General features: G+C 36.8%; 1 protein-coding gene across 1 annotated transcript; it reads left to right on the top strand.

Annotated features, from left to right (window-relative positions):
* The first annotated feature begins 4,377 nt into the window (after positions 1-4,377).
* On the top strand, positions 4,378-6,072 carry LOC133832770 (uncharacterized). Its single transcript, XM_062263072.1, has 3 exons — positions 4,378-4,609; positions 4,933-5,441; positions 5,614-6,072. Exons 1-3 carry the CDS (start codon positions 4,378-4,380, stop codon positions 6,070-6,072), a joined length of 1,200 nt encoding a protein of 399 aa, XP_062119056.1.
* Positions 6,073-24,542: the final 18,470 nt, after the last annotated feature.

Genomic DNA, 24,542 nt, shown 5'->3' on the forward strand with positions numbered 1-24,542 from the left:
GTTATCCATATGAATTACGAATGCAACCACATGCAACCGAAAACAACACATGGCTAGTCCAAGTGCAACCCACTGCAACTCACTGCAACTCCTAATGTGAGTTATCCATATGAATTACGAATGCAACTACATGAAACCTAAAGCAATGCATGGCTAGTCCAAGTGCAACCCACTACAACTCCTAATGTGAGTTATCCATATGAATTACAAATGCAATCGAAAGCAACACATGGCTAGTCCAAGTGCAACCCACTGCACTACTAATGTGAGTTATACATATGAATTACGAATGCAACCACATGCAACCTAAAGAAACACATGACTAGTCCAAGTGCAACTCCTAATGTGAGTTATACATATGAATTACGAATGCAACCTAAAGCAACACATGGCTAGTCCAAGTGCAACCCACTGCAACTCCTAATGTGAGTTATCCATATGAAAAACGAATGCAACCACATGCAACCTAAAGCAACGCATGGCTAGTCCAAGTGCAACCTACTGCATCTCCTAATGTGAGTTATACACATGAATTACGAATGCAACCACATGCAACCTAAAGCAACACATGACTAGTCCAAGTGCAACCCACTGCAACTCCTAATGTGAGTTATACATATGAATTATGAATACAACCCCATGCAACCTAAAGCAATACATGACTAGTCCAAGTGCAACACACTGCAACCCCTAATGTGAGTTATACATATGAATTACGAACTCTAAAGCTCCAAAGCAACTCATATAGAGACCATTTTATGCTTGAAATTCTTTATCAAAATAAGAAGCAACTTAAACAAACTAAGCATTCTGATCTTCTGCTACATAACATCTCAAAGAAAAATACAACCCCAAATGCAAGCCCATTGCAACGTAAAGCAATTCAATGCAACCTCAAATGCCAGTCCATGCTATCTACAACATCTTTTAAATATTTATTTGAAAATTTCATCCTTATGCAACTCATGCAACACACTACGACCTCAAATGCAAGTCTACTGCAACCTCAAATGCAGTCTAATGCAACATACTAAAACCTCAAATGACAACCCGTGCAACCCATAACAGCCTTAATTAAATGCAACCCAATACAAATCTACGCACCTTAAATGCTATCCAAATGCAACTAAAGCAATTAAAAAGAAAATAAAGCAGCTTACCTTTGACAGTGATGAACCTCAATGCCTTCAATCTAAATGTTCACTTTTTCTCCACCTCTGACAATGAACTCAGAAGCTGGTTTTGGAGGACCATTTTGAAAATCGTTGGGTCAACTCAATCCACCGTACTGAACAGGAACATCTTCAGGCCTAATGAACCTGATTAGGATAGAAAGGAAAAGGACAAAAGCAAAGTTATTTTTCTTTAAACTTGTGAGTTGCTCAAACATAGTATTAAAGGAAAGTAATGTGCTCCAAAACGACGTCGGAATGAAAAGAAAAAGACAGACAAGACAACTAAAGTGGTTGTGGTTGGTACTGTATGTAATATATATACATATATATAAAAAAGCTTTGAACTTGATAAGAACTGAACATACACAAACGAAAATTTTGACAGATAAAAGAAACCCCACTTCCTTCCTTAGAAATCACAAACTTGCTCTTAGTTCTTTGAGTTAAAAAGGGACTGAAAACAGAGTATAGCATGATCAACTACCATGGAACATTGATGAAAATCTAAACCAGAAACATAACAAAACAAAAAAGTTAATAAAGTGAAAAAAAATGAAACGTGTAGAAAGATACTAAGAAAAAAGAATTAATCAATCACCTTACGAGCAACCATTTCAGGATAATTATCTTGAAAGAGAGAGAGGATCTGGTTTGAAGCTACTCTGAGCTCTCTTTTGGGCATGTCTTCAAAGCTTTATTTGTGAGTTGTTTTACAGTAGACATACATTAGATGAAGAAGAGATCGTATTTCTGAATATATTTTATACAAGAAAGTATTATTGCAAAGATTTAGTAGAAACCGTTAAATTGAAATGTATTTTTATAATATATTTATTTATGAAAAAATCCCTTTCTATTATATCTTTTCCTATAATTAATGGGTAACTAGTGGGTCATTTCCTTACTCCCCAGTGTAACATCAATTTCCTAACGGGAAATTACACAATATGTCTTTTTTTTTCTACTTAACTATTTATATAGGAATTTCATTTTGTTAATATGTTTATGGCTTTTTTTTTATTTTTTCAAATATATGGCTTTTTATTTCCTATGTAAATGTATAATTAAAAAAATAAGGTATAGTATTTTCATAATTAAGTTGTATTATTTTATAATGGTAGTTTTGTAATTTTAACTCTATTATTTTAACATAAAATTATTATTATTTTTGTTGAAATATGTTTCCAAACTGTTAAAACTTTTGTGTCTATATGCCCAATTTTTTATTTAAAGTTTACAGAAATAATGATTTAATAAATTTATTTTTCTCGGTTTTTAACATGTTGATGAAGGATATGTAATTAGTACCGAGTATATACTAAGGGGATTTTTCATAAATATGGCTTTTTAGCCATTAATGTACAAAAATATGGTAATTAAACTTTACTTACTTTGTATGGAAAAATTTAACTAAAAAAAATTAGAATATGGGAAAAGTTATCCCATATTAAAAAAAAATAAACAAACAAATCAGCCATTAAGGAGGGTAGTATTGTAATTAAAGTTGCAAATACTACAATGCTGAAATTTTGACTCGATCAAAAACATCCCCAACAGAAAAAAAAAAATTCAGCAAGAGCACCCATCTCCAGCAACCCAATTCACCTCCGACAACTCCTTGAAGAGATCCTCAAGATCCAATCAAAATCAACTCCAGCCACAAACCTGAACCTCCAGCCACCTGAAACAATCGCCTTCCTACAGTCGGATCTGCTTCTCCAGCGACGTCCATCTCCGGCGATGTCCTTCTCCATCGTCCAAAGCATCCAAGAAAACCAGGTTTGTCAAATCTTGCTCTGTCAAATACTATTTTAATCTCATTTTCTTCAACTTAAAATCTATTAAATTCCTAATTCGTCTACATAATATAGAACCATTGATTTCATATTTTTCTCATAGCTATTTTACAGATTATAATGATAATCATGAAGTTCATGATGTCCATTTTTAAAATAAAAAAAACATAATAATTAACTTGAAATTTGAAAAAAAATAATTAAACCTACTAATATAGTTACATTGATTGACCAAAAATATACAAAAAACAAGAACAATGATTATTTTATATTCAACTTTGTCTTTGCGATAAAAAAAACATTTGATATTGGTCTAAATTCTAATTGTCAAAACATTCAGTAACAACAAAGTAACCAGTTACCTTGAAAAACTGTCATTTTTTCCAATTAAGTTTTTCAGTGACGTATGTAATTGTAGACTAAAGTAACCAGTTACCTTCACCAGTTACACACAATTAACTACTTAAAAATTTACAAAATATTACAGGTATGGAAATTCCTACTTCTTTGGTTCAATTTGGAGGCAAGTGGAATGAAAAAAATGAGTACGAAGGGTACACAATGACTGGAATATTGATTCCACCAAATTGTTCTCTTGACAACTTGGTGAATTTGGTAAAACAGGAGATAAAGGAAACAAGAGCAAGTATTGAAGTTTATTATCAAGTAGCCAAAGGAACACCACCAATGAAGATTGAATCAGACAATTCAGTGTTGTTCTACATGGAAATAAAGAAAAAAGTTGCTGAAAAAATAACATAACAGACTTACCATTGTGTGTGAATATAGTTCAAGAATCAAGTGATGAAAATAATCTTCTTCAACTATCAAATCAGAAAGCTACAGCACAAAAAATGGAGGTGGGAACATTATTAATGCAAGCAAACAAAGCTTCCATCAATGAACATATGTTACTTGAAGAAGGAATGTCAAGGACAACAAATGAGGGAATCAATGTGGCATACATACCTCACCTTGCTGAAGAAGTAGCTAATTTTATAATTGAAGACAATTCAAAAAGAAAAAAGAAATTGGAGGAAATTGAAATAGTAATATATGATTACAGAGTGAACAAAATAGAGCAATGAAAAATTTACAAGGACAAGAACACAATCAAATCAGCTCTTAGCTACCATGCAATGCTACATAACTTCCAGTTCAAAACAAAAAGATCAGAACCGAGAGAGTACCTGGTTACCTGCGCAGATGACACATGCAGCTGGTTTGTGAGAGCTTCTAAATACAGAAATCAAGATTTATTCAAGGTACGAAAATGCATTCGTAATCATACTTGCTCTGTTGAAATTGTTATGGAGGATCATAGGCAAGAAAAAAGCATCATAATTGGGGAATTAATAAAGAATAAGTACTAGTCAATCAAAAGAAATTATACTCCAAATGACATCATGAATGACATGAATGATGACTTTGGAGTAACCATGGGATACACAAAAGCATGGAGATCAAGAGAAAAAGATTTGCTTCTAGTAAGAGGGAACCCTGATGATTCATATCAAAAGTTGCCAATGTATCTTTACATGTTGAAGCAAGCAAATCCAGGAACAGTAACACATCTACTCACAAACAATGAAGATAGATTCAAATACTTGTACATAGCTTTCTCTAACTCAATCAAAGGTTGGAGATACTTGAGGCCTATCATTGTTGTTGATGGAACTTTCTTAAAAAATGCATATGGTGGCACCCTATTTTTAGCATCAACATTAGATCCAAACAACAACATTTTTGTCTTGGCTTTTGGAATAGCAGACTCAGAAAATGATAACTCTTAGCTTTGGTTCTTCTCCAAACTGAGAGACACATATGGAGAACTCGAAGGTATGGTAGCTTCAATTATATCATATGGTTTACATATAAAAGGAAATGGTTACCCAAACCCAATACACAAATACATGCTATTTTTTTTAGTATCTTATAAAAGTAACTAGTTAACTTCACAGGATTGGCTATTGTTTCCGACAGACACAAGAGCATAGAGAATGCAGTATATATAGTGTACCCAAATGTGTTCCATGGAGCTTGCATGTATCACTTGCTCAATAATTTGAAAAGCAAGTATGGAAACCATGGAGAAGAGCTACAAATGAATTTCATTGCAGTAGCAAAAGCATTCACAAAAATAGAATGTGAACACTACATGAGAAGCCTTGATAGACTTGACAGACGCATTAGACCCTATTTAGAGAAAGCCAAGTATAAAACTTGGGCAAGATCATACTCACCAACAAAAAGACACATCGTGATGACATCCAATATCGCAGAATCGCTCAACGCTGCACTAAAAGCTACAAGAAATCTCCCTATTGATATCTTTGTTGAGTGTCTTAGAAGTTTGGTTCAAAAGTGGGTTTGGAACAATTCAAATAATGCAAATGGAACATTCACAAAAGTGTCTACAGCAACAGAAAATGAGTTGAGACATGACATTGTTTCAAAAATGAAGTATGAGGTATGCAACTAAACTTATTCTTACTATTCTTTTATTAGACAGTGAATGGTAACCAGTTACCTTGTGTAACAAAAAATAATAAACTACACAGAGTGGGAACAGGATACCTTCAACGCTAATTGTACATAAATGTTTATTATTTTATTTTAATTCATGACAAAACTATTTTCAGGTCTTACTTTTCAACCCAATAGAATATCAAGTTCGTGATGAAAAGGGGACCAATTTCACAGTAAATATACACAATAGAACATGTACATGTAATAGGTTTCAAGAAGATGAAATGCCTTATGGGCATGCAGTAGCTGTAATTGCAAAGAGAAACTTGGGAGTGTATGATTCCTGTGCAAAGTTTTACAAAACAGAAACTTTGAAAGCAATGTATGAAGAAAATGTTCATCCTTTGCCCCATAAAGATGAATGGAATCTCCCACAACACTTAGACATAGTGGTGTTACCTCCAAAGGCAACAATCCCTGCAGGAAGACCAAGAAAGAAAAGAATAAGATCAAGAGGAGAACCAAAAGTGATAATCACCTGTGGTAAATGTGACCAACCAGGACATAGCAGGAAGACTTGCAGGAATCCACCAATTGACAAGGCAAACAAGCAGAAAAAACAAAAGTCATAGCTTGATATATTACAACAAAACAACCATATCATAGCTTCATTCATTAAATGAGTGACTTTCATATTCATACATTGTTATTGAGTATTATAATAACTCTGTTACAAATTCAAATAAATTGAATGATTACACAAAGCATATAAGATTCCTTTTAGAATAAATTGTTGGTTTTTTTTTATGTCTGTCAAATATTTATGCAACCAACACCATGAAAACATGTTTTTTAAAAATTAAACATAATATTCTGGGTAAGGTAACCAGTTACCACTTTGTATATAACATGATGACCCAGCTGGGTACCTGGTTATTATATCTCAATTGCTTTGTATATCACAGTTACTTTAAAAAAGTTGAATATTATTATATATAATTATTAAACATGAAATACAAAAAAAAACAAGAAAGTAGGTGCTTTGATCTAACATTTGCCACAAAAAAAAAGAATGTCAAAATCAACAAACACCAAAAGTAACCAGTTACCCCTTGTATAAAAGACGAAGACTAAACTAAGCACCTGGTTACCATTACAATATCTCACTTGCTTTAAGAGTAGAATATGTATAAAATATAATTATTAAACATGAAATACAGTAAAAAACAAACAAGAGAAACTGGGTACTTTGATCTAAAAATTATCACAAATAGCAAAAACATCAAGCACCAAAAGTACCCAGCTACACTTTTCTATATAAGAAAAACACCAAACAAAGTACCTGGTTACCATTAAAATATCCCCGAAAAACTAAGTAAATATATACAAATAAATAACACAAAAAAGATCAAAAGATATATATAACAGTCTTAAGTAACCAAGGTCTTACAATAGTACCAATTTAACATATACAAGTATCAAACTAACTATTGGTAATCATTTCCAAAAGTCAAACATCCTTTTCCAAAAGCTGATCTGGTCTAGAGTATAGACAAAATAAAAAAAAGTCTAATATCCTTTCCGAAAGCTTCCTGAATAACCTATGCAGTAGTCCTAAGTGAACCTATGCAGTAGTCTTCCTCCTCTTCTGCTTCCTATCCAAAAGCTTTTCACTAAACTCATCGCTAGTCAAATATCCATCTTCTTGTTTCTTCTTCCCATGAAAATACAAGCTAACAACAATGTCTTGGTGAAGCAACTGAGCATCAATTTCTTTTGGCATCTCATTTTCCTTTCCAAGAATTAATTGCTCGACAAAATACGTTGTAAAAATCTCACAGTCGCTGCAATATTACAAACACATAAAAAACTAAGAACATAGAAACAAAACCAGAAACAAACAAGATAAACAAACTTAAAAAAAAAACCTCACCAATCAACTTGTTGAGGAATGCCTCTAGCAATACTCAATTGCAAAGCATCATTCTCAGCAACATCATAAGGAATTACTAGAAACTGCCAAAATTTTCATGCATTATCCTTTCTAGCCAAAATAAATAAACAAATACAAAAATCACATTTAATAAAAAAACACTAATAATATTCAGAAAAGTTCATATGAATGCTGTAACATAGACAGAAAACCAACATACATTGACTGGTAGTTTATACAAGGGTTAGTTTACAATAAATTGAAGTAGAAACTAAGAGAATAATATTTTTTTTTAAAAACACCTACAAGAAAACAACAACATGAGAGCCCTCAGATCTTACTGCAAAATATTCAATCACATCATCCAAATGGCTTAACGCCAATGCCACTACAACGACCACCACAGACATTCACCGCAATCACCTTAAGATGGAGATCATCACCACCAACAACAACAATTAAAAAGAGTACAGATATGTGCACACAAAATATGCACCACAACATTACACATTGATAGGGAATTGGTAGCTTACTGTGAGTATCAATGATGGTAGGAGCAGAAAGATGGAAGATCAAAATGAAAAATCATTGCAACAAAATGCCATCAGGAATTAAAAAGTTTAGATAAATGATTGAGGAGCCAAATATAATATAGCCGAAGAAATGATTAACTTCTACATAGTAGAGGTCAAATACAAAATCAAAACCTACTGCAAAGTAACTTCTATTTACTAATAATAAAGATAATCATTAGTTGTCATTAGAAAAGTCTTCAATAACATATCTTATTTAAAAGTAGCATTATAAAAAAACATGGATAAACAAACATGAATATTCAAAAGAAAAGACTAAGATCAACCAAAGAAAGCCCTCAGATCTCATAGCTAATCTGGTCATTAACAGCACACAACATGGGAATCTTCATTATGAGCCTTGCTACATTGTCCACCCACCCTATGAGAGAGAAAGAGAGAGATATAAATATATATACACACACACACACACGAGTGTTGCTACAAGGCACTGTTGGAACTTCTTTAACGAATTATTAAAAATTGAAAAAATATAGTTGTGTGTGATATGGGAAAAGTCCCACATGGAATTGAAACACTCTTCAAGGAGTGTATATAAGTTGCAAGTGCTATGCCTTGGGGTGTGCCCCAAGGGGTACCCAGTTTTGTGCGCATGGGTGAGGACTCACACTTGACCACCATACGCGCGCGCGCCGCCGCTGTTCGACCGAGCCGAGCCGAGCCGAACTGAGCTGGCGGGTGGTGTGGTGTCGTATTTTTTTAATTTTTTGTTGGAAAAAATCTATTCAATAAAATAATTACATTTATTATTTTATTAATTAAATTAATCTTAAAACGTTTATTTTTCAAAAACGGTTTTTCCTTTGATTAAATGAAAAAAAAAATGTTTTTAGCCATTAATTTCCTCCTCTGATTAAATGAAAAAACGTTTTTAGCCGTTTTATGGGGTCTACTTCTCTGTATAAGTGAGATCAAACATTTTTTGAAAAAGAGAGTTTTTTTTTCTCTTGGTTCTACGAATTTTCTCAGAGCTTTTTTAAGGGTGTACAAGAACGATCTTCTCGGTGTAGGGAGGAATCGTACAGAGGCTGTTTTATCCTGGGGATGGTGTGGTTGATAGACTGCCGTGCACACTTTGGGCAGAGCCGCGAAACGTCTTAAAGAGAGCGACATTGTCCGCGACTCAGCCAGAAAAATTGATCGGTAATTTCGTTCCAATTTTATTTTCTATTGAGGAATAACAATTTTAAGACGATTGTGTTCTGCTATGGCTTCTACCAATGATTTTTCTGGTTCTGCCTCTGTTGATATTAACAAGCCATTTCGTTTTGAGGGTTTGCACTTTAAGCGTTGGAAACAGAAGATGCTTTTTTATCTTACCATGAAGAAGGTTGCGTTTGTACTCACTGCTCTAAAGCCGGTTGTCTCTGAAGCCTCGACCGACAAAGACAAGGAGACTCAACAGAAGGACTTGGACTCCTGGGTGGAAAATGATTTCCTCTGTAAGAATTTCATTCTTAACGGTTTATTTGATGATCTTTATGACTATTATAACTCAGACAAGTCAGCGAAAGAAATTTGGGAGGCGTTGCAAAAGAAATATGATACAGAAGAGGCGGGGACTAAAAAATACGATGTTAGTCGCTACCTGAAGTATCAGATGGTGGATGATAAATCTGTGGAGGTCCAATCTCACGAAATTCAGAAAATTGCTCATGAGATTATCTCAGAAGGTATGACCCTTGATGAACAGTTTCAAGTTGCTGTTTTAATTGACAAATTACCTCCTTCCTTGAAGGATTTTAAAAATGTTCTCAGGCATAAGACTAAGGAATTTTCTTTAGAAAGTTTGATCACCTGCCTTCGTATCGAGGAGGAAGCAAGGAAACAAGACCAGAAAGAAGAGGTGCTTGTTGTCTCTAACAGCAACCCCAAGAAGTCCACACCTGCGGTTCTGAAGCCAAATGACCAAAATTTTAAGAATCAGAACTGCAACTCGAATTCAAATTCCAACCACAACAACCAGAACAATCCTCGAAACAACAATCAGAGTTGGAACCATAACAGGAACCAACATGGAAGGCAGTAGCCTCCACCTAAACAGAATGACTCTGGACAATTCCTTTGTTACAACTGTAACAAGCCAGGTCATATGGCACATAAGTGTAGGAGCAAGCCAAGCACTGCTCCGCAGGCTAACTTGACTGAAGAAGCTTTTACAGCTATGATTTCTGAGATCAACCTTATTGGTGGATCAGATGGGTGGTGGGTAGACACTGGCGCTTCTTGCCATGTCTGCTATGATCGTGCTATGTTTAAAACATACACTACCGCTGATGATAAGAAAGTGTTGTTGGGAGATTCCCACACCACTATTGTTGTTGGGATTGGAAATGTGGAGCTTAAGTTTACCTCAGGAAAGACTTTATTACTGAAAGATGTAATGCATACTCCTGAGATGAGAAAGAATCTGGTTTCTGGTTTTCTGCTTAATAAGGCTGGGTTTACTCAAACTATTGGGGCTGATTTGTACACCATCACTAAGAATGGTATTTTTGTTGGGAAGGGTTATGCTACTGATGGTATGTTTAAGTTAAATGTTGAATCCAATAAAGTTTCTCCTTCTGCTTATATGTTGGGTGATTTTAATGTTTGGCATGCTAGACTTTGTCATGTTAATAAGCGCATTATTAAGAACATGAGTAACATAGGACCGATTCCTAAAGTGTCAGATAACGATTTTGAAAAATGTGATTTTTGTAGTTAAGCAAAAATAACTAAGACTCCACATAAGTCAGTTACTAGAGAATCTAAGACTTTAGATTTAATTCATTCAGATATTTGTGAACTTGATGGAACGTTAACTAGGAATGGTAAACGTTGTTTCATCACTTTTAGTGATGATTGTTCTGACTTTACTTATGTGTACTTAATGAAAAATAAAAGTGATGCGCTTGACATGTTCAAATTATTTGTGACTGAAATTGAGAATCAATTCAATAAGAAAATTAAAAGGTTTCGTAGTGATAGAAGAACTGAATATGATTCAAGCATGTTTATTGAGTTTTATAATTCACATGGCACTGTACACAAAACCACTGCACCATATTCACCTGAAATGAATGATAAAGCTGAAAGAAAGAATCGAACTTTTACTGAATCTGTTGTGGCTATTTTATTGAATTCTGGTGCTGCATCTCATTGGTGGAGTGAAATTCTTTTGACTGTTTGTTATGTGTTGAATAGAGTTCCTAAGTCTAAAAGTAAAGTTTCACCTTATGAGATCTTGAAAAATAGGCAACCTAAGCTGTCTTGTTTTAGAACTTGGGGTTGTTTTGCTTATGTTCGTATTCCTGATCCTAAGAGAATTAAGCTAGCAAGTAGAGCCTATGAATGTGTATTTATCGGATATGCAATTAATAGCAAAGCATATAGGTTCTATGATTTAAATGTGCATGTTATTGTGGAATCAAATGATGCTGATTTTTATGAACATAGATTCCCTTTTAAATTGAGAAATAGTGGGGGCGCATCTACTAGCAATATTCCTACGATTAGGAATAATGAACATATTGAGGATAGAGAATTAGAACCTAGTAGAAGTAAGAGAACTAGAGTTGCTAAAGATTATGGTTCTGATTTCTGTGTCTATACATTAGAGGAGGATCCTACTAACCTCCAAGAAGCCTTGTCTTCTTTAGATGCTGACTCTGACAAGAAGCAATAAATGATGAGATGGACTCTCTTGAGTCAAACAAAACGTGGCACTTAGTTGATTTACCTCCTGGTTGTAAGCCTATAGGTTGTAAGTGGATTTTGAAAAAGAAATTGAAACCCGATGGAACTGTTGAAAAATACAAGGCTCGTTTGGTAGCCAAGGGTTTTAGGCAGAGAGAAAATATAGATTTCTTTGACACCTTTTCACCTGTTACGAGGATAACATCCATTAGAGTTTTGATTTCCCTAGATGCCATTCACAATCTAGTTGTACACCAAATGGATGTTAAGACTGCATTTTTGAATGGTGAATTAGAAGAAGAGATCTATATGGATCAACCGGAAGGGTTTGTAATCCATGGCCAGGAACATAAGGTTTGCAAGTTAGATAAATCTCTGTATGGTCTTAAGCAGGCACCTAAGCAATGGCATGAGAAATTTGACAATTTAGTTATCTCACATGGATTTAGAGTGAATGATAGTGACAAATGCATTTATTATAAATTCGATAATGACATTTGTACCATTGTATGTCTATATGTGGATGACTTGCTCATATTTGGTTCGAATATTCATGCTGTGAATGTAGTGAAATCTCTGTTGTGTGCTAACTTTGATATGAAGGACCTCGGAGAAGCGAATGTAATCCTTGGTATTAAGATTACTAGGTCCGAAAAGGGAATTTCTTTGGATCAATCTCACTATATTGAGAAGATTCTAAAGAAATACAATTACTTTGATTGTAAACCTGCTTGCACACCATATGATCCAAGTGTAAAGTTATTTAAGAACACTGGTGACGGTGTAAGACAATTTGACTATGCGAGCATCATTGGCAGTCTTCGATATGCCACTGATTGGGCGAGACCTGACATTGCCTATGTCGTGGGATTATTGTGCAGGTTTACTAGCAAACCTAGTATAGAGCATTGACATGCTATTGAAAGGGTCATGAGATACCTAAAGAGAACCATGAACCTTGGATTACATTATCAAAAGTTTCCAGCTGTTCTTGAAGGTTGTAGTGATGCAGACTAGAACTCTCTGTCTGATTACTCCAAAGCAACAAGTGGCTATATCTTTTGTATAGCTGGTGGAGCTGTTTCTTGGAAATCTAAGAAACATACTATTTTGGCACAATCCACCATGGAGTCTGAAATGATAGCACTAGCTACAACTAGTGAAGAAGCAGGTTGGCTGAGAAGCCTGCTAGCTGAGATCCCTTTATGGGAAAAACAGATACCAGCTGTGTTGATCCACTGCGATAGTACCGCGGCTATTGCGAAAATTCAAAACCGTTATTACAATGGTAAGAGACGACAGATACGTCGTAAGCATAGTACTGTTAGAGAGTTTCTCTCAACAAGAGCTATTAGAGTGGATCATGTACGCACTGATGATATCTTAGCAGATCCTTTGACGAAAGGATTAGCTAGAGAGAAAGTCCATAAAACATCGAAGGGAATGGGACTATTGCCCTTAGAATGATGAATCACTCATGATGGTAACCCAACCTAAAAACTGGAGATCCCAAGAACTAGGTTCAATGGGTAATAACAAGTTGTGAAGTGATATGAGTTGAATCATACTATTTCCATTAATGCATATAGAAGCATGAATTCCTGAAGCGATGAGAGGATGAGTTAATAGAAAATTTTAATGAGATCTATACTCTATGTGGAGGGGAGTACCGAGCTACAGGAGTACTCTTGATAGACTCACCTATGTGAATGTGGAAGTGGGGCCACTTCCAATGGAATTTGGGCAAAATTTCTAGAGCATTCACTATATTGGGAAAGACGTGCATGGCCATTAACGCATGGGATGGCCTTTTTTATTACACCCTTGAAAGGTTGGTGCGTGGTACGATGTTAGAAATAGAGTTCAAGAATACGTGTCACTCTAGTATAATCTAAATCGTATTCACTACGCAAATGTTCAAATCGAAAGATACATTTGTTTATGCACAATCTTATAGATTCTGAAATTGCTCGAGAAAATATTTTTAAAAATTCAAGTGGGGGATTGTTGGAACTTTTTTAATGAATTATTAAAAATTGAAAAAATAAACGGTTTTTCCTCTGATTAAATGAAAAAAAAAAAACGTTTTTAGCCATTAATTTCCTCCTCTGATTAAATGAAAAAATGTTTTTAGCCATTTTATGGGGTCTACTTCTCTGTATAAGTGAGATCAAACATTTTTTGAAAAAGAGAGTTTTTTTTCTCTTGGTTCTACGAATTTTCTAAGAGCTTTTTTAAGGGTGTACAAGAACGATCTTCTCGGTGTAGGGAGGAATCGTACAGATACTGTTTTATCCTAGGGACGGCGTGGTTGATAGACTGCCGTGCACACTTTGGGCAGAGCTGCGAAACGTCTTAAAGAGAGTGACATTGTCCGCGACTCAGCCAGAAAAATTGATCGGTAATTTCGTTCCAATTTTATTTTCTATTGAGGAATATCATGCACCATAGAGAAGAGAAGAGAGAGACAGAGTGTAGGATATATGTAACAAGGCTCATGATGAAAACCATGGAACTGCTTCCCACAATGAGTTTTTCCATCACAGGTCAGAAAACACTTAAATATTGAAACCTAAAATATCACATAAACAATATCTTGACCTATCACGGGCCCTTTTCTTGCAAGCAAGTTATATGTAGAGACATTCTAATATGCACTCAGAGATTATAAAGTAACTGTGTGTGTGCGTGGGTGATGAAAACCAGAAGGGTATATAATCATAATAAATGGAAATACAAACGAACAGGAACACATCCTTACACAAATGGCAAACCACCAAACACCTCTGCTCAACGACCACTGTTCGCCTGCCACGACCACCGATCGCCAATGCCGTTCAGCAACTGTTGGAGAAGAAGAAAGGGTGAAACCCTTCATGAAATCAAACAAAATAAAAAGTAAATATTAACTTATATAAAATTAAATTAAAATAAATAATAAAAAAACTGAAAAGATAATTTTTTTCACATAATATAATAACTTAAATAAATAATTAGGAAATTACATAATAACCCTTCTACAAACGAAATTACATAATTACCCTTCTACATTTATAAATATAATTAAAAATTTAACTATGACATAATAATGATTTTATACAAAAATATGGGAAAAAAAACCCATAAAATAGAATAAAAGCCATATTTTTTTTAAAACTTTATTAAAAAAACCCATATTAGTGTAATTTTCACATATACTAATTTTACTGTCTCATGCTCGCCCTAATTTAATAAATTAGTTTTTGCTGGAGAATGTGATTGTGGTGGCTGGATATGGCATTGTGCTCAAAGTTAAAATATTGGAGAAGTCTTCAGAATCCCCGCAAAGAAACTTTTGAAAAGGAGGTAATTAAAATATATTTTTTCTGTAGTTGTGTAAGTCAGGTTTGGCCGAAAACGAAATCTGTTTTATTGTTGAGAAAGTAAAGGGATTTTGTGTTTGTGGAATGCTATTTATATACTGTTGGTTTTGCTAAGATTGCAGTTTGTGTAGAAAAAAGATTCTGTCTATGTATGTGGATTTCGGTGTTTGGGTTTTAAGATTGAAAACCATAGTTATAAATTTTATGTTTTTGTAAGTAAATTGTTATTTTGTTCAAGCATTTGTGGCCTAAAATGTATATTACCCTGTTATATGGATTGTATATATATATATTGATTCGTTTAATTGTCTGATATTGGTTTTGGTTGATAGGGATTTGTTTTTAATAAAGAAATTTGTGTAATTTGGATTTCAGATAATTTTTAAAAATAGTGGGTTAATATGAGTGAGAGGGAAGATTGTTAAGGAGTTTAACGTTAATTCTGTATTTATAATAGTTCAAAATAGCTTCATAGAACTAAACATTTGCTTTTGTCGACTAAGAAAATTGGCTTCTCATTTTGTCATAGAAAGCATTTTAGAATAACACATATTTGATATATGTATTGATTTAGCATAAAAGAAAAAGTTAATAATTCGAATGATTTGAATGCCTTCATTTTTTAATTTAGAAAGAGTTGTTTTGCCTATTGTTATCAATTGTTACTTAATTTAGTTGATGCTTAAATCACTGCGCATATATCATAGCGGTTGGTGCATTTGGACACCATTAGGAGGATTTGACTAATGTTTGATGAGCTATACGATTAAAATTTTGATTAGTTTCATCAGATGTAGGTTGTAGTTGTAGTAGTAGCGGTGAATATTATTTCTGGAATGACATGGAAATTTTGTTAGTTAAATATCTGTACTGGGATGCAAAAATGAATAGGAACATATTTTAAGCTATATTCTTAATTTTTGTAGATCTTTATAGAAGTATTAGTAATATTAATTTTAGTAAATACGATAATTGGCAGCAATTTTATTTTGTGGAATATATATTGATACATAGAAATGAGAGTCGTGTAATACAGTTAAGAATGAAGTTATTCATTTTATTACTGAAGTTCTATATTGAGCATAGGCAATTAATAATTGAATATTCTTTTGTGTGTTGTTAAATGTTGTTTTTAATTAGTATGGAAGCTTTGCTTCTAAACCAGATACTAAACTATGGGAAGGCTGCACAATGATTATAAGGAGGTGAAGGATAATATACAGATCATAATTTCGGAGCTGCAGGCATTAAACAATGTGGTGAAATGTAGAGAAGAGGAACGTAGAACCTATGAATGTGGAATGGTGAAAAGACTTGTAAGGAATTGTTCTCAAGTTTACCTACCGAATTGATGAGGAAATGAAAATAGGAGTGTTCTCAAGATACATACAGAGAGAGTGGTGAATGGTAGCAAGGAAGAACGTAAGTGTTACACCCAAATTTCGAGAATAAAATAAATAGCCTCAAAATATCGGCTCAAAATAGTTAAGCTTGTGTATACGGATGTTTGCAACATACTTATACAAATTGTTAAATAGTTCCAGATTTGCTATCAGCATTCTAGTCTACTTATAGATCTGTTATCTTCACTCGAGCATGAGTGGCATTGTTCGAGCCTGAGTTGCAGGCTCGAATAAATTGACCTTCTCCGAGGAACGTACTCGACCAAATTATTGTACGAGGACGAGGTTGTAACTGGAATGATGAGCTCGAGACTTGGCGAGTTGCGAAGGCACGTTAGCACAACGATCGAGCTCGGTAACGCTTTTGGCACGCGAAAAATCTGTTAGAAAATCCCTATTTCGTAGGGATTCGTTATTATTATATTTTAAATCCCTATTGTCATGGGGATATTATATAATCAGCGCATTTATAGTATTTATTTTGAATTTATTTGATTGATTGTAACTTCCCTGAATTAGTGGAAGATATTTTCATAACCAGGTCTATAAATAGTCTGGAGTATTTCATTTGTAGAGGGACACAAAAATGGTACGAGAGAATACTCTGCAAAATTGTTTTCTGAAAAAACTTTGAGAGAGTAGTGAGAATAATAATAGTGACTTGTGGACTAGGCAGATTTTAGCAGCTGACACGTAAAAAGCCTTTGAATTCTTCAACTTTTTCTATATTTTAGTTTAGTGATCTTCATTCTAAGTTGACGAAAAACTGCGTCAACAGTTTGGTGCTTTCGTTGAAAGCATTAAACAAATTTGTGTATTGTTTAATCAAAAACCTCTTGCATACCATCAGTGGCCGCCACGAACAATCTCAAAACTGGTGGGCGACCATTGCCACAAATCCCCAAGGAGCGAACTCCTGAGATTGAGAACTACCTGCAGAGGCCTGGGAAGTAGCCCATGGTAGATCAGAGCTCTGATGAGGGAAGTGCATCATCAGCCTCCAGGGGGAAACCTGCTCCAACCCCCAGGCGTGACGAGGATCTTTATTATAATCTCGAAAGGTACGTGACCATCGTGGAATTGGAGAATTGTGCGAACAACTAGCCGAAGCGACGTGGAGAAATGAGGAATTGGTTAGGCAAGTCGCTGAAGCACATGCACTGCCTTGGAGGATCAGAGGACGACCCTGTGGGAGTACATTCGTCAAAATGGCTGAGCAAAGAGCCTAACAAGCCCAACCGAGGCCCAGGAAAAATACCCGCAACGGTCGTCCTGGGGAAATGCCCAAAACGTTGCTAGGGGAAACCCTATGTTAAGTGTAAAGTCTAGAACGGGGAATAACCGAGCTCCTTCTGTAGCTCAGAATGATAACCCTGAGCCTATCAGGAACAACTCGAAGCCTGTTTGAGCCAATTCTGGACCTTCTAGACCCAATAATGGGAGGCCCTTACCATTTCCAATAAGGCATCCTCCATCGCCAATAAGACACCCTTCTCCAGCTCGAGACGCACCCTAGCCAGCTCCTAACCGGAATAGGATGGGGGAACGGGTACCCCAAAGACCCTCTCAGAGTGGAAGCCGAGATAGAAATCATAGGGCTCGACCTGGACGAGGGGGTGAATGAGAAGCCCCCTGAGGACATAGGGCATCCCAACCAACGAGAAGTCATATGTCAAGGTTACAAACAACTTGGGCAAGGGGGCCAGTGGAAAACCTACCTCGCAAACATCGAGCCACACAATAACAACTTGAGAGGAATATTAACTTCCTCAGTGGAAGTCTGGATCTTAGCAGATCGGTGAGTGTATACAACACCGAACCCAAGAATAATGGGAATTATGAGAACGACTATCCCGACCTTCGAGATCACTTGAATCAAAAATGGGGGCAGGCTAACCCTTGAAATTCGAATTTGCGAACACATCTTAATAGCCAAAAAGAGCCCATGCACCCAGTATACGGAAACTAGTATAAACCTGTACTGGGGAAAGGAGCTGGAGTTTTCACAAACAATAACCAGCTACCCCAAGTGCAAGCTCAACCTCCGGTGGACCTGGTCCAAGAAAGAATCAACCAACTTGAAAGAGCATTCAGGCTCCTTCAAGAGGAGAGAAATAAGGACAAGGCTGACGACTCTGATAAGGAGCTCGAGCCTTTCACTCTACACATATCAAACACCCCATGTGGCACCTTTTGATGGGACCTTACAGCCACCTAAGTACGTTTAACACAATAATGTGTGTCTGCAACGTCAGATATGAGCTTAGGTGCATTCTTTTTCCAACCACGCTAATGAGAGCAGCAAAAAAATGGTTCGACAAGTTCCGAAGGCATTCGATCTCGTCTTGTGAACAATTTGCTAAGGAATTAAAGAAGCAATTCAAAGCCATTGTAGGTGTCAGGCCTGAAGCCTCGGGCCTTGACTAATGTTAGACAGCAGCTGGGAGAGTCATTAAAAAGCTACCTGGCAAGATTTAACATAGAGGTGGCACGAGCCCGAAATGTCGATGACAATAGTCATCTCATGGCAATACGAGCCGGAGTATTGCCAGGGAGCCCCCTTTGGGACGACATGCAAAGGAAACCTGCGAGGACAATAACCGAGTTTAATAACATGGATCAGAGATTCATCAAAGTAGAAGAGGTTTGATCAGCATTAAAACTAACCCCCTAAGCCTATTATAACTACAACGATGAACGTTAACCCATCCTCGTCCTCGGCTACACCCTCAACGTCGCGGCCCTCAGGAGATAACCCTTCAAAAAGGAAGAAAAATGAAAGGAATTAAGGCAGACGAGTGAAAAAAGAAAAAGGGAGATAAATACATCTCAATTTACACAGTCTATACCGAGCTTATTGATACTTGGGAGAAAATTTTATCGCAAATGATAACCAGGTCCCGTTCAGACGACCTGATTCGATGCGAAATCAAAAGTCGAAAAGGGATACTAGTAAATTCTACAGATTCCATGGGAACGTCGGTCATACCATCGATGAATGCAGACAACTGAAGGACGAGATCCAAGGTCTGATCTCGAGAGGATATTTTTGGAAATATGTTAGAAATAGGAATCCAGCCCAAGCTTCGGCTGGACAAAGGGCAACTCCTGCACAACCTACCCAAAATAATACAACCCCACGTGCAAGGGAGGATGATCGACCTCCCCCGATAGATGGGGAGGATGTGGTAACCATTGTCGGAGGACCGCATATCGCTGTGCCGGGCAGAAATGCCCAGAAAAAGATATGTTAACCAGCTCAAGACAGGGGACAGATCTCCCTACAAATCTGTACCACGTGCTTCAAAACAACAGAGGGTTGAAACTCAACCCATTACTTTCATAGAAGAAGATGCCTCGCACGTCCAGTTTCCCCACAATGACCCTTTGGTCATCACATTCCTGCTAGCCAACAAAAGGGTGCACCGTGTCCTGATAGATAATGAGAGCTCGGTTAACATCCATTATAAGGCCACCTTGGAAAAGATGGGGCTCTCAGTTTGATACTTGAAAGCTAGTGCGATGACGTTGTACGGATTTTCAGGAGAAGGAATAGCCAGCACAGGATCTATCGAGCTCCCGGTGACCGTGGGAGACTATCAAATCTTGGTTACCAATAAAGTGGAGTTCATAGTGGTAGATACCCCATCAGCCTACAATGTACTACTTAGGAGACCAGCCCTGATTTGACTGGGGGTAGTGTCATCTATGAGGCACTTGGCCATCAAGTTCCCAACACCTAATGGCATTGAGACGCTGAAGGGAGACCAGTTGACCGCCCGAGAGTGCAATAGCATTTCCATGAGAGGGAAGAGTCAAACAAGTGCAAAAGCACTTGTTTTCATGCGAGAAATAAGAAGGACAGTCTTCAAAGTCGAAGAAGAGATTGACTCCAGAATAGAAGAGGACAGGGCCGATCTCGGACCAATCGAGGAGCTCAAGGATGTAGAGCTTGATGAAAAAGATACTGTTGACCCTGATATTGGTCAACTAACACGGAGTCAGAAATGCTTGATGTGGACAAATACGTTGAAATGAATGTGATGACAAAAATGATAAAGCACACAAGAGTTTATAGTGGTTCGGCCCCAGAATCTGGTAATAACCTACGTCCACTTGAGCTGTTATTGATATAGGGTTCAAAGGAGTGATTAAAGAACTAGGGTTCAATGAGTTTCACAAACCTCTGAAGAACAAAATAATATCTCAAATATGATCCTCTAATCTCAGATAATTAGCAAGCCAAAAAAAGTCCCCCTTCCTTGACCTATATTTCTCTATTTATAGGCTCAAGGAAGATTACATTAATTTGTTACAGATATTCTTTCCTAAATAATCGGATACTCAGGAAATCATGGGAGATAATTTTGGGTATGGTTATAACTGCCTAAGATTTTCTCCAAATATGGCGAGTATACGACCACGCTGGTCATATATAACCATTGACCGCTGCGCAATAGATATTTTTCTGGTCGATATACGAACAAGACTCCTGCCAGATGTCAGCCACGTGTATTTAAATATTTGCCATGTCACCCATGTCTATTTTTTGGATAACAGATACCACTAGGGTGATAAGAATAGGGAAGAACCTTTCAAAGGATGTGAGATAGCAATTAATTCGCTTCCTGAGGGAAAATCAAGATGTGTTTGCATGGTCGCATTCATACATGGTTGGGATCAACCCAAGCATTATAAGTCATGCACTCAACATAGACAAAAGCTTCCATCCAGAGCAACAGAAAAGAAGGCTCCTGGACGATGAAAGGAATAAAACCTTGAAAGAGGAGGTCGAGAGGTTGAAGGAAAATCATTTTATCTGAGATGCTTTCTATCTAGCCAACGGTGTTGGTTCTGAAGCCTAATGGCAAGTGGTGAACTTGTATTGATTATTCGGATCTCAACAATGCATGTCCAAAGGATTCCTTTCCCCTACCTCGAATTGATTAGCTCGTAGATGCCACTGCAAGTCATGACATCATGTCAGTCATGGATGCATATTCTGGATATTACCGGATAGCCATGAATGCACCTGACCAATAACATATGATCCTTATGACCGATAAATGCCTGTATTGCTACAATGTGATGCCTTTCAGGCTAAAGAATTTCGAGGCCACATACCAGAGATCGGTGAATAGGATGTTTTCCGAGAAAATAGAGAATAGCATGGAGGTTTATGTGGACGACATGCTGGTCAAGTCCAAGCATAACTGTAACCACGTAGATTATCTCCCTGAATGCTTTGCTATACTCTGGAAGTGCAACATGAGACTTAACCCACATAAATGCTCATTTGGAGTATCCTCGAGAAAGTTTCTCTGATTCATATTAAATGCTCGGGGCATAGAGGCAAACCCAGATAAGATTAAGGCATTAATCGATATGTTCTCACCTGAAAAACATAAAGATGTCCAGAGTTTAACTGGACGAATGGTGGCGTTAAGTTAGTTCATCTCGAAATCTACAGACAGATGTCTTCCATTCTTTAATCTTTTGAGAGAGGGCAAGAAATTTGAATGGTTGGACGAGTGTGAGCTTGCTTTTCAAGCCCTTAAGAAGCTCCTCGCTGAACCAACAATCTTATCTAAACTAATCACAGGGGAAGTATTGTACTTATATCTCGCCACAATCGAGCACGCCATCAGCGCAGTACTTGTTCATGAGGATAAGAAAGTGCAAAAAACTATTTAATATGTTAGTAAGAGGTTGCTGGGGGCTGAGTCGAAATATCCATTAATGGAAAAGCTGGTCTTGTGTTTGATAATTGCATCTCAAAAGCTCCGACCTCACTTCCAAGCATATCCTGTACATATACTGACTGATCAAACGTTAAGGAAAGTATTGTCGAAACCTGAGGCGTCCGAGAGATTGTTAAATTGGGTTGTTGAACTTGGGCAATTCGAGATCACCTATCAGGCAAGAACAACGATCAAAGGGCAGGCCTTAGCAGATTTCATAGTTGAATGTACGAGAATCGCCAACGAGGAAGTCATAACACTAGTCGCATGTTGTCGAGACTTTACATCGATAGATCTTCAAATAAGAACGGGTTGGGGTAGGAATCATTTTGATCACTTCGAGGGGAAATCATTTTCATTTTTCCTTACAGTTTGGCTTTGAGGCATCAAATAACGAGGTTGAATACGAAGCACTATTAGCAGGACTTCAGATAGCTTTCGAGGTCAAAGCGAAAGTCATTTACTGCTATAGTGATTCCCAATTCATCGTTAACCAAGTCTTAGGAGTATATCAGGCTCGTGGAATTAAAATGGCAGCTTATTTGGAAAAAGTAAGGCAACATTCGAGGAGTTTGAGTTCTATGCATTGAACAATTTCAACGGGAGCAAAACTCAAATGCAGATGCTCTAGCTAGGCTCGCCACAACCAAATAAGTTGATGCACTAAATGTGGTGTCGGTCGAATTCCTACCGGCCCCAAGTATAGCCGAGCCCAAAGAAGAAGATGTCAACATGATTGACTCGCAACCTACCTGGATGACCCCCATAATTTACTACCTCGAAACTGGGAGCTTCCCTGCAAACCGAAACGAGGCTAGGAAACTTATGTACAAGATACTAAGATACACCATCTTGGAAGGGAAGCTGAACAGAAGATGGTACTCTATGCCACTACTAAGATGTGTAACTCCGGCCGAAGCCAGAAAAATATTAGAAGAAATCCATGAAGGATTTTGCGGAGACAACACTGGGGGCATAGTCTATCAAAAAAGGTGATTTGGCAAGGATACTTCTGGCCTACAATTAAGGCTAAATTGTTCGAATACGTCAAGCACTGCAACAAGTGTCAACGATTCACTTCAATCCCGTGAGCTCCACCTATTGAGCTCACCATGATGAGGTCCCCGTGGCCATTTGCAGTATGGGGAATCGACCTTATAGGATCCTTACCAACAGGAAAATGGGGAGTGAAATATGTCGTAGTCGCTGTTGATTACTTCACAAAGTGGACCGAAGCCGAACCTCTAGTTACTATCATCTCAAAGAAAGTTTTGGATTTTGTAGTAAAAAATATAATTTGTAGATACGGGGTACCAAGGAAACTAGCATCAGACAACGGGACCCAGTTCGATAGCGAAATGTTCACACAGTCTTGTGAGAATGGAATAATCAAAAGTTTTTCCTCTGTGGCTCTTCCACAAGAAAATGGCTAGGTCGAAGCAGTGAATAAAACTCTGAAGATTTCTATTAAGAAAAGGCTCGAAGAAGCTAAAGGTAGATGGCCAGAGGAACTACCACAAGTCTTGTGGGCCTACAGAACAACAACTCGAACTTCGACAGGGCATACCCCTTTCTCCCTGACTTATGGTTGCGAAGCTATCTTACCTATTGAGGTCGAAATCCCAACAATAAGAGGTGAGGCATACGACCAAGCCTCAAACCAATCTCAGCTTGAAGAAACTCTAGACCTAATTGAAGAAAGACGGGACGAAGCCAAACTAAAGAATGATGCATACCAGCAAAGGGCTACCAAATACTTCAACAAGGGGGTTCAAGACAGAAAATTTAGATTGGGATATTTGGTGCTCAGACGCGTGTTTTTGGCCACACGAGACACATTGACAGGTGTGCTCGGACCTAATTGGGAAGGACCATACCAAATTGAGTCCATCATTTGACCTGGCGTTTATAAATTGGCGAGATTGAATGGAGAATTGGTACCACGAGCTTGGAATGGTGAATATCTACGACGTATTATCAATAAGGTAGGAATGATGTTTATTTATTTATAACCTAGTTTGTCCTTAATTTTTGCTTTTTTATCAATAAAGCATTGAATTTTGTTCATAGTCTGTGTATTTTTATTGTTGTACTTTTTGCAAGCTCTCAAAATTCAATAATCTAATATTACAATCATAGGATATTAAGGAGGCATAAGTGGTATACAATAATACCATTGATTGAAAGTATAACACCAATAAAAATGATCTAAAATTAGTCAAAGTGTATGGATTATTAATCAAACACAAACTAAACAAATCTGGAATGAACCAGTAAATTCTAATCGACATAACTATAAGTTGGAATTCTAGATAAACCAACGAAAAATTTATAAGTTGAGACGGAACTGGAAATTTTTGCAAATAAGTTTCAACCTCACAACCTCAAGACC

Source organism: Humulus lupulus, chromosome 4 (assembly GCF_963169125.1).
Source record: "Humulus lupulus chromosome 4, drHumLupu1.1, whole genome shotgun sequence".
NCBI classification, from domain to species: domain Eukaryota; kingdom Viridiplantae; phylum Streptophyta; class Magnoliopsida; order Rosales; family Cannabaceae; genus Humulus; species Humulus lupulus.

Bases quoted from the DNA above. Each gene is read 5' to 3' on its own strand.
- LOC133832770 (XM_062263072.1), top strand. From the start codon at position 4,378: ATGAATGACATGAATGATGACTTTGGAGTAACCATGGGATACACAAAA. The intron at 4,610-4,932 runs GTTGGAGATACT...TTAACTTCACAG, and splicing joins TTTCTCTAACTCAATCAAAG to GATTGGCTATTGTTTCCGAC. The intron at 5,442-5,613 runs GTATGCAACTAA...AACTATTTTCAG, and splicing joins TTTCAAAAATGAAGTATGAG to GTCTTACTTTTCAACCCAAT.